The sequence below is a fragment of the Mycetomoellerius zeteki genome, unplaced genomic scaffold (assembly GCF_001594055.1).
Source record: "Mycetomoellerius zeteki isolate Tzet28-1 unplaced genomic scaffold, Tzet1.0 scaffold51, whole genome shotgun sequence".
Lineage (NCBI taxonomy): Eukaryota > Metazoa > Arthropoda > Insecta > Hymenoptera > Formicidae > Mycetomoellerius > Mycetomoellerius zeteki.
In genome coordinates this window covers 595365-606501 of record NW_017257512.1, presented here as the reverse complement: position 1 = coordinate 606501, position 11137 = coordinate 595365, and the positions used below count along the sequence as shown (strand labels likewise).

The window sequence follows — 11137 nt, the reverse complement described above, 5'->3', positions numbered from 1 at the left end:
ACTTAAGCCGTAAGAAATTGACCAATTACGGTCGAATCCGAGGGGAATAATCGACTGTGATTCGCCCAATTTTTATGGCTTAAGGCTTAAAGCCCTATTGTAGATTCGGGGTAAAGAGAAATAATACTCAACAACTCTGCACAAGCGTTGAGCGGTCAATATCCACACGATTCTGATCTTCGAATATCTGAATACGTTCAACAAGAACGATACATTCACAAACAGCACAATAAGTGCACGCAATTTCAACTCAAACGACACAATAAGTGTACACGATGTCTTCGAGCATCTTGTGAATACGTTCAACAAGAATATATACATATATACATGTATAATAATTCACAAGCTCTGCACAATAAGTGCTACTTTTGCTTCTTTTATTTCTTTATCCTTATATCCCTATATACATATATATTTTCAGATAGTACTGTAGAGACATTTGTCAAAAAAGAAAACATGCCCCCGCAGGAAGTTTCTGTGATAGTTAAAGAACAACCCACACAGATAATACAGAACAAATTGAAGTACCTGTCAATGAGGATACTAACAGAGAAGAGATCCAAAAATTGTTAGGCTTGAATCCTAATGACACTAACCAATTAAAGGTTAACTTTCATGAGGAATTAAAAGTTACTTGGACAAAATGGATGAGAGATGGTCTTTCGGAAAAGAATAAAAAACATGCTTTAGAACTCTATCCACGGAAAGGAGACTTTTATACAGAAGCCCTAAAGGTAAACACAGAGGTTATACCAATTCTGACAGATATTGTTAAAAAACAGGATTAGCACTTTGTGGATACCCAGAATTGTGTCGGAACAGCAATCTCGGCTTTGGGAGCAGCAATATCCATGATGTTGGAAGCACTAGAAGAAGGCTTAGATCAGGAGAAATTTTCCGATCATCTGAGTCATGTGGGTCAACTTCTGACAGAAATCTTTCACCACTTAAATCAGCACTCAATTGCGAGGAAATCTTTTATCACACCACTGTTAAACAAATCACTCAAACCAACACTGAATACGAGGACTGCAGATGAATGGCTGTATTCAAAAAATTCAAAGATATGGTAAAAGAAGCAAAAATTATTGAAAAAGCTGTAGTTGGTCTGAAGCAACCAAAAAAACTACACAAGCCTTCAATAACTCCTAAGATCTAGGGAAACTTCAGATACCCACTTGCAAGCTGGAGGCAGGTGAGCAATTATTACAGACGACCCATGATCAAATTCAGACCCAGAAACCAGGGAACCAAACAGCCTCAGAAGAAAACTTCCACGAAGACGACGAGCCGCTCATCATTGAAGAAGTAACAAATGTAAACATCACAGTTGGTCGCCTTTAATACTTTATTGACGCTTGGAAAGAAATTACGAATGATAATTTCATTTTAAACTGTATTAGAGGATACTATATCCCGTTTACGAATCATCCTACACAAACCACATCCTCTAACGAACCGCGCTGGTCATCAGAACAAATCATAAAAATCAGGTCTTCTATAAACCAGTTATTAGCAAAACAAGCTATAGAAGAATGCATAGAATGTGATCAGTTTATCTTTCCTTTTTTCCTCGTTCCAAAACCAGATAAATCGGATAGAGAGATTCATTATTAACTTAAAAGAACTTAATAAGTTTATAGATCCAATCCACTTTAAGATGGAAGACATTCGATCAGCCAAGAATTTAATTAAGAAAAATGATTACCTATATGTGTACGTTAGATTTAAAAGATGCTTACTATTTAGTCTCAATAACAAAAAGCCATAGAAGATTTTTAAGTTTTCGTTTTGAGAAGAAAGTATACCAATTTAATTGCTTATGTTCGGTTTATGTACCAACCCATATATTTTCACCAAATTTATGAAACCATTTATTAATCACTTAAGACGTGCTGGTATTATTTATTTGGATAACATTTTATTCATAGAAAATTCATAAAAAAAATGTCGATCCAATGTTGAAAAAGCTATTAATCTGCTAGAACGACTAGGATTTGTCATTAATTATAAGAAAAGTTCCTTGATACCTAGTTAGAGGTGTAAATATCTAGGTTCGTAATTAATTCAAGTGACTTCTGCACACAAATAGATAAAGATAAAAAATACAAGATTTTATTATTACTAAAAAATTTTCAAGTCAATAGATGGTACGAGGGCAAGTCAATAAGTTTTTAGAAAAACATAGTAAAACATTTTTTTGATCGATTTTTATTTCTCAATATAGTCTCCTTTCAGCTTGATACACTTGATCCAACGATTCTCCAACTTTTTCAAGCCGTCCGAATAATATGATTTGTCCAACCCTTCAAAATAAGCCTCTGTTTCGGCGATGAGTTGCTCTCTGGTGGTGAATCTCTTTCCTCCGAACCATTTCTTCAGGTTTGGAAACAGGAAATAGTCGCTAAATCTGGCGAATATGCTAGATGGGAAAGCAATTCGTAGCGGAATTCGTTGAATTTAGCCATCAGTGCCGGGCACGTGTGAACCCGTGCATTATCTTGATGGAAGAGCACTTTCTTCTTCGCCAACTGGGGACGTTTTTTCTTTAAAATGTTATTGAAATGATCCAATAAGGCTGCGATTATCACCATTAATCGTTTGCTTCGACGGAAGATAATCGATATAAATTATACTGCGTGCATCCCAAAAAATTATGGCCATCACCTTTCCGGCCAACTTCACGGTCTTTGCCTTCTTCGGAGCTGGAACAATTGGGTATGAAAAAGCTCTCAGCAAGATGGGTGCCGCGTTTGCTCACTGTGGACCATAAGCGCGACCGTGTGACGATTTCCAAACAATATTTGGAGATGTTTCAACGTAATCCAGATGAATTTCTGCGTCGATTCATTACTGTGGACGAAACATGGATCCATTATTTCACACCCGAGACGAAGAAACAGTCAAAACAATGGACTTCATCGGGTGAATAGCTGATAGCTTTTTCATACCCAATTGTTCGTGCAAAATCGAAATCACTGTGCCATGTGATATGCCTGTGACCTCGACAAGCTCGCGCACTTTTAGCAGCCTCAATTGGACGTCCCGAACGAGGTGCATCACATGTGGATGTACGACCACGTTTAAATTCATTCACCCAATTGTATACAGTTGAAAATGCTGGTGCAGATGTGCTATGAATATTATCCAACTCGGCTTTGATTTCTTTCGGCGTTAAACTTTTCATATGTAAATGTTTGATCACTGCACGAAACTCGTTTCTTTCCATTTTGCAAAAAATACAAAAGTTGTTCGCTTTAATTGTCTACAGAAATGAAACCACGCGATGAATTCCGTTCAAAATTTGACAGTAATGTGACATGACACTGCGAGTGCCCTTTGACAGATTTTCTAAGAACTTATTGACTTGTCATCGTATAAAATTCGCGAATTTGCACAGCTATTAGGGACCTTAAATGCAGTTTGTCCTGCTGTAACATATGGTTTCATGGAACAAAGAAATTTTATTACGAATAGACAATACTACAGCCATCTGTTATGTAAATAGAGCAAGAGGTATACAGTTCCCTCATCTCAGCTTGCTAGAAAAATTTGGCAATGGTGCGAGAATAGAAAATTGTGGGTTCGTGCAGCTTATATTGCTTCCAAGGAGAATGTTCAGACATAACTCTAAAAGACCTTTAAAAATACAAATTTTGACATAGAATGAGAATTGTCTGATAGATTTTTCAATCAGATCATTAAGAACTTTGGAAGGCTCGCCATAGATCTGTTTGCTTCAAGAACGAACAAAAAATGTAAAATTTTTTACTCCAGATTTCCAGATCCCGATACTTCAGCAGTAGATTGCCTTTACAATCTCTTGTGTTACGAATAAACTTAAGTTCTTCTTCTATAAGTGAAGTTCTATAAAATGAGGTGTTTGCGGTGCAACCTTTATTTTGCTCCCTCAACATATGACAACTACTTACGCAGCTACTGGTTGCAAGTAGCACGCAATATGTGCGAGTCCGAATCGCACCCCCGTTCTGTATCAGTGCGTGACTGGCGCGCCTGTTCCGCCTACAGGGTGCATGTGTGCACCCTTACGAGGCGACATATTGTGGAGGAGATACCACTACCCTACCGGCCCTAAATGCTATAAGTGCCTTATTATTTCTTAATTAACATGTATTATTAAGCTTATAACTAACTTATCTGCTTTTTGTTGTTAATACTTGCTTATTGACCGATGAAAAGTTTCAATCGATTCGCGTGTACGCGTATTATTTTCCGACCCATTTTGTGAAGTTTACGTCGCTTTGTTTTTTAATAATCGCGTACCTAACGTACAAAGTAATACGCGCGACACCTTTACCTCATTATTTACATTCAAATGTATTTACTTTTGTGATTAATCACCCATTAATAGCGTTAGATAAGGAAAATAATCATTATACCTTGTTATATGAAAATGATCTACATAGATGTGTACGAGACACCACAATGTACACTTGCGGGCAAACATTTCCGATATATTACATTATGTCCGACGCGTCATGCGAAGTATCAATATTTATAAACGCGCCGGGACAACTTCAAAATTGTGAGAATGGACACGTTTTATCTAGTATCACCTTATGGATTACGCTGACGGAGGCTCAAACATGGCTATATTCCGCTAAGGAAAGCCAAAAAATTACTATTGTTTGTAATAATGTAGAAAATAAATTAGAAAATAAATTAGAAATTAATGGAACGTGTAGAATTAAGTTGAACGGAGAATTGTAAACTATCCACACCAGATTTAACATTACGAACAAAATCATTGTTAAACGTACAGTATATTAAAGAATATCTTCCTGAATATAATTTAACGTACTATTTTGAAAAGGACATTAATATTGACCTCCCAAAGCGTATTCCTTTAAAACAATTGATTAAAGATCCTAAAGAATTAACTGAATTAAGCTTAGGAATAAGAGACATTGAAGAATATTTAGGAAAAAGTAGCAACCATGTATTTAGTAATAAATATATAATGTACCCGATAGGAACAGGTACAGCCATTTTAATTATAATTAATATTGTATATATAACCCTATACATAGTCCATAAGCGAAGCAAATGCGAGAAGATGCAGAAACAAAAAGGCGTAGCGACGACGCCATGTTATACTAGTATTAAGACATTAGTATTAAGACACATTGTAAGAAAAATTGTAAATCGGGAAAAATTATGTAAAGTAATTATGTAAAGAACGAGTTAAGGAAACTTGTATGCCTTTTTTCCTCGTTTCCTTTTTTCAAGGGGGGAGGAATATGACGAGTACTAAATTGCACAAGTGACAATTGCGCCACGAACGTGCCGAAAAGAATAACTGATTAGTTAAACGATTGCCGAAACCTTGATTTAAATGATTGCCGAATTTATTAAATATAATTAATATAAAAGAAGACCCTGAGCGGAAATAAACTATAAACTATAGAAACGCGGATTCAAGATATTTGCGCGGAAGCTGGCCGATAAGTGGAACGCTGACGGACCAACGCGGAAGGTTCAAGGTTGCCTCGAAAATATCGAATATAAGCGCGACCGCGGACGCGATCATCGGTTAGAAAATTGAACGAAACAAAAGAAAAACGTCGCGTTACTCTGTCCATCGACTCAACTAACTAGAACCGAATTCTTTTATTGGTATCGTCGTACATCGATGCCATACGCAGTGTGAATCCTACATATCTGTCTAAAAGAGTGATCATTCCATAACATTTGGCGCACAACGGCACGGCTCACAACCAAAAAGGCAAGCAACTGCAGAAAAGTCAAGGAAAGTAATATCAATTGGGAAATATTCCACTTATCGCAATTACGCAGAGAAATAGTAACCTCAAAGCAAGGAAAATAAGACAAATCATCGCAAAACAGCTTCGCACAAATAAGGTGAATGAGAAGCTCAAAAAGCACACGTCAGCATTAGTTTACATTACTAGATCCGGGATCACAACCTAATTTAATAACGGTCGATTTACCGAAGAAACTTAAATTACCTACGAAGAATCAAGAACAATCGGCGGCATTAATCTATCCCGTACAGAAGTATGCAAACTTTTACATGTACAATTAAGAGCCATACACAGTGAATTTGCCGATCAGATAGAATGTATGATGTTATCATCAATAACAGACGAATTGCCTCAAACAAGAACCAAAGCTAATCAAATTGTTATACCTCAAAACGTTTAACTAGCACAGAATTCAGCGAATCAGAAAAAGTGGACTTACTATTAGGAACAGGATTTTATTGGAAGATAATCGTAGGCTCACCCAGAAATTGACTTCGAGGCCAGCCAGCGGATCTCATCAGAGGAATGATAGTAAAAAAACTACAGAGCAGTTAACTTTGGTGGCATGGACCACAATGGCTAAGCGAGAGTGATCAACAACCAGCAACACCAAGCAACCAGCAGGAGCCTACCAAAGAATTGACGAAATTGAAGATTTCATTTAACTTCGTTAGTTACACGACAGATCCCTTGTATAAATACTCATCCCATCATAAGGGAATGAATATTATCCTATCTAAGAATATATTATGTCGAGTCATCGCCTATTGTCATCGATTTTGGTTATAACCAGATATTACAGCGGCTCTGATCAAACAAGTCGTCTAAAGTTTCATACCACATGTGCCTTATTTTGGAGGTCCCCTTTGGGAGGCCGCGGTAAAGCTCATGAAGCGGCATTTGTATACCGTTACTCAAGGAAAACTGTTTACATTTGAAGAGTACTCCACGCTACTCACAAATATTGAAGTCATTCTTAATTCTAAGCCTCTGACGCCTTTGACAAACGATCCCTATGATCTTGAAGTTCTAACACCAGCGCATTTTTTAATAGGAGATTCGCTTATTCAACCAATTAAATATGATTATATAGATGTTCCAGACAATCGACTTAATCACTGGCAGCATTTACAGAAATTGAAGCAGACCCTGTGAAAGCGTTGGCAGAACGAATATCTTCAAGAACTGCAAAAACGAAACAAGTGGGTAGCCCAGGGAAGCCTATTGACTTGAATACCAATGCTAATGGTTCTGCTAATGGTTCTGCTAATGGAAAGCCACGACTCCCTCCCCCCCTTTGCAACCTTTGGGACCAGAGGTAGAGATACACCCACATAATGGAAAGGATGGGCAATAGCTAGCGTGCAAATAGCTAGCGTGCGTACCTGGCATATACAAGAGAGCTGTCAGAAAACTTTGTCCACTACCCTTCACGGACGACAAGGAAGAAGACTTACAATCATGATTCTATGTTTTGTATAATTACTTCATTTATTGATTTTTTTATATTATCCAATATTAAGTTATTTCCGCTCAAGTTCTTAAAGTTTTAATTGATTGATTAAAGGCCATAATATCGTAATTAATTAGTTATAATTTTTTTTTTATATTGAAAGACTTTCTTTCAAAGTGGCCGATAAATGTTAATGGGATGTCTAGCGCCACGGCGCACAGGAAAAAGAGAAAGAGAGCGCGGCTCGCGCGGTCGGTATTGTACGAAAAGAAAGACTTGTAGGTACTGAATAAAGATTTTGTAACCGTCTAAAAGAGCGATCATTCCATAACAGTTGAAAAGCATAAACTAGATACAATCCTTTTTAAATAGTAAAAATTGCAGCACTATTTAGTACATTTTCTTATGAAACAAAAGAAGCTATTAGGATCGCAATCTCGAATATACTGAAACTGAAATATTCTAATAATTATTCTAATAACTAGATTTTGATTAAGCTTTAATTAATTAAAATGATTCGTAACAATTTTGCTGTGCAAAAATGTATCAGTATGGTGCTTACAGACTGTAATACAATTTAAATAATTTAATATATAAATATTTTTTTACGCGAATAGAGCTGTTTCGCATGAGACTTCAAAATAACAAAATAATAAACGTAACCACAAACATAAATAAAATGGCGCTCACTTATTGGAGCAGGCACGTGCCTCATGATCGATGATACTGTCGTTCCTTATCAGTAAGAGGAACAAACACCACGCTTATAAGGGATCGCTGCTTGATTTTGCCGTCCAGAGTCTTGTCGATTTGTACTAAGGTTTGATCAGAGTTTTCTGGACCCATGGGTACTATTAAACGTCCACCAGGTGCCAATTGATCTATCAACTATAAGATGGAAAATATTGTAGTGTTCGTTCAAACATATCTGACAATAATTCCCAAGATTTTTCTTACCGATTGCGGCATTTCTTTGGCGGCCGCTCCCACATGAATAGCATCGTATGGTCCACGATTTGGATATCCCAATCTTCCATCACCAACTAAACAAGTGCAATCACGAAGAACGAATTAAATAATTTCATCACACAGAGAACAGTTTGTGACGTGTCAAACAGCATATGTTACATATTATTCAAAAGTAGATTTTTACTTACCAACTAATTCTACGCGTCCATCGGTCAAAAGTTCTGGGTGGTCGTGACGAATATTCTCTTCTGCCATTGCTCGAAGCTCTGGAATATGATCGATTCCAACGGCCAGTCCCTGTGGTCCCATCATAAGAGCCATGCATGCCGTTAAATATCCGGATCCAGAACCAACATCCAGTGCCCTTGTGCCGTTACGTAGCTTTTCTTCAAGCAATTCCAGGGCATACGCGTGCTAAAGAATTTCCGTTTGTCTTCCAACTTGTAATTTCCTTTTCAGTGTTTTTTTTGTCAGTGTGCATTCATTTATTTACTATTATTGCAGAAAATACTTTACTCTTAAACATAACTCTCTTGCAAGTGATCTTTTATCTCATAATGGAAACCGAGTATTAATTTGTAGACATTACATGATATTGACAATTTTATACACAAAGGAAAAGAATACATTGTATTATACCATGTGAGGAGCGCTGATGGTAACGCCATAACCAATTCCTTGTGGGGCGTCTACATAGGCATTGACGGGATGAGTGTATTTTCCTCTGTCCACAGAATTCATTACTTCATATACTTTGTCAGATTTGATCACCCTGGACCCTAAAATGATTTTATTATGAAATATATGTATTATTTCTGCTGAATGATATCAATAAGAATGCAAAAACTATAATAAAATTGACACTTATGTTCTCTTCATTAATTTTTTAAATAATTTTGAGTAATTATTTAGAATATGAGCTTCATCTCCGATTTTGATGAAATTGGGCTCATATTCGACGCATTTTTACTCAAAATGAAAGAATCTGGCAAAAAAAATGCGGCGGTCGGCCTCGTGAACAGAGATATTAAGCGTTGAAGTTTGATATTTTAGAGGTTAAAATATCTGTCATCTCCACTCGATAGAGTGCTATGTATACGTTCTGCTTTAATTACACGAATTCACTGCTTTAAAAACAAATTCTCTGCTTCACAAACACAAATTCACTGCTTCAAAAATATAAATTCACTGCTTTAAAAACATAAATTTACTGTTAATGCAAAGAATTTGTGTGCTTAAAGCAGTGAATTTGTGTTTTTAAAGCAAGAGTATACATTTCCGACCGCATTTTTTTGCCAGATTTTTTCATTTTGAGTAAAAACGCGTCGAATGAGTCCAATTTCATCAAAATGATGAGATGAGACCCGTATTCTAAATAATTACCTAATTTTGTATATAGAGACATGCATATATAAACATGTTTTTCAAATTAAATTGTCCCAAATTTAAACACAATTTTCCTCTGTAAACACAATTTTCTTCTGAATAACATAAATAAAAATGCCAAAATAGAGAATATAATAAAATTATATTCTCTATTAATTTTTGAGATTATTTACACACCACACACACACAAATGTGTGTTTTTGAAACTAAATTACTTCAAAGTCAAACGCAAAGGCAACAATTGATCATTTTTTATATTGCGGGTCGAACTTGATTAGATTAGCAAATATTGCATAAACTGCGTTGCAATTCTAAGTTAATCTCGAAATAGAAACGGCCAAGCATGCGGTGGTCAGAGGAGGGGGGGGGGGGGGGAGAGAGGAACCTCGATGACACAACATTGCATAACTTACGCCGCAGATGTTGCACGAGCTCTTGATTGTTCCTGCCACAATACCGCCCATACGAAGCCATGTCGTGGGTGAACGCGGCGGGCGACAGGATTGCGAACGTCGCGCAAAGGCACTCGACGACGCGAGACCGAATCTTAGGGAGATACGTGGTGGCCGGTGCGTCGAAACGAAAACAAACGAACGGAGTCGCAGCTGCGCGCGCGGCGCGGACACCAGCGGACGCCGGCAACCTGTCGCTTCCGGTGGTCGCGAAAATTCCACTCGGCGAGTCCCGACGACGTCTTCGACGCGCGATAATCGATGAACCTCTCGACCCCGCCGAATATTATCGGGAAACGCTCGATGAACGACTCCTCTCGCTCCTTTCAAACAACTGAGATTTTACATCTCGCGTTCCGATTTTACGTCGTTGCTCCGTTCTGTCGAACGCCGGCGGAATCACGATTCGAAATAGATCGACACGCGCCGGATTAGCAAGATACCGATGTTTGTTGAGTAATATTGTTCATCTGCGTTCACCCGCTCGCAACATTCGTCCTCAGCCGTTGGAGAACGTTCGCGCGCGAAACGTCACGCTGTCACGTATTGCGCTTTTAAAAATAGACGTAGAGGGGTGGGGCTGTCACTTACCGCGGGTTTATTCCGGCCAGAGCAACGATCTCTGATTGGCGGACGCTTCCGCGATCGATCGCCCGCGAATTTTTTATTTGAAATTGAGAATTACAACAATAATACTCGATAATTAGTGTTCCTGTGCATCTACAAGATACTATTAAATACCGAAATAAGTCCTTACGGGAGTTTACATCCCTGTTAAAATTTAAGACTAGCATTCGTCAAGGTTTAATTTTTTCGTCCTAACGACGAACACATCGCAATATGCAACTTACAAAGGCTGCGGTCCACTTGACGCTACAAACGCTTCGCAGCATTCTTTGATTAGTCAATTCGTAAAATTCTTTGTTCTGATTGGTCGCTCAAACGTTTCGAAGCGCTTGTAGCGTCAAGTGGACCACAGCCATTATGTCTTTAGACGTAACGCCGCCTTTATATAAAACGACTCTAGGTCGTCGCGCTGAGGATCTGCCCTAAGGCAGGGTACGCCTTCCATTGCGCAGGAGAGCACGGAG

The 11137-nt window shown here is 37.9% G+C and overlaps 2 protein-coding genes across 6 annotated transcripts in view; both read right to left on the bottom strand.

Annotated features, from left to right (window-relative positions):
* LOC108727593 (Protein-L-isoaspartate (D-aspartate) O-methyltransferase) overlaps positions 1-10602 on the bottom strand; it is a 13604-nt gene extending 3002 nt beyond the window's left edge. Inside the window, exons 1-5 of one of the 5 annotated variants that reach the window (XM_018455765.1) lie at positions 10008-10602; positions 8848-8987; positions 8397-8622; positions 8197-8282; positions 7930-8127 (exon numbers count right to left, since the gene is read on the bottom strand). In XM_018455765.1, coding sequence (XP_018311267.1) covers positions 7951-8127; positions 8197-8282; positions 8397-8622; positions 8848-8987; positions 10008-10068 — 690 coding nt within the window. In that variant the 5' untranslated portion in view covers positions 10069-10602 and the 3' untranslated portion in view covers positions 7930-7950. Of the gene's footprint in view, positions 1-7319; positions 8128-8196; positions 8283-8396; positions 8623-8847; positions 8988-9591; positions 9668-9771; positions 9915-10007 lie in introns of those variants that run through there. The other 4 variants (XM_018455768.1, XM_018455767.1, XM_018455766.1 and 1 more) reach the window with 4 other exon arrangements.
* LOC108727564 (uncharacterized) lies at positions 2212-3229 on the bottom strand. Its single transcript, XM_018455720.1, has 2 exons — positions 2952-3229; positions 2212-2422 (listed from the first exon to the last, which is right to left on the bottom strand). The coding sequence occupies exons 1-2, from the start codon at positions 3227-3229 to the stop codon at positions 2212-2214; spliced, it is 489 nt and encodes a 162-aa protein (XP_018311222.1).
* Positions 10603-11137: the final 535 nt, after the last annotated feature.

Excerpts from the sequence above, each read along its gene's own strand:
- LOC108727564 (XM_018455720.1), bottom strand. The coding sequence starts at position 3,229 with ATGGAAAGAAACGAGTTTCGTGCAGTGATCAAACATTTACATATGAAA. Across the intron at positions 2,423-2,951 it reads GATTTTGCACGAACAATTGG|CATATTCGCCAGATTTAGCG; the intron begins GTATGAAAAAGC and ends TTTCCCATCTAG.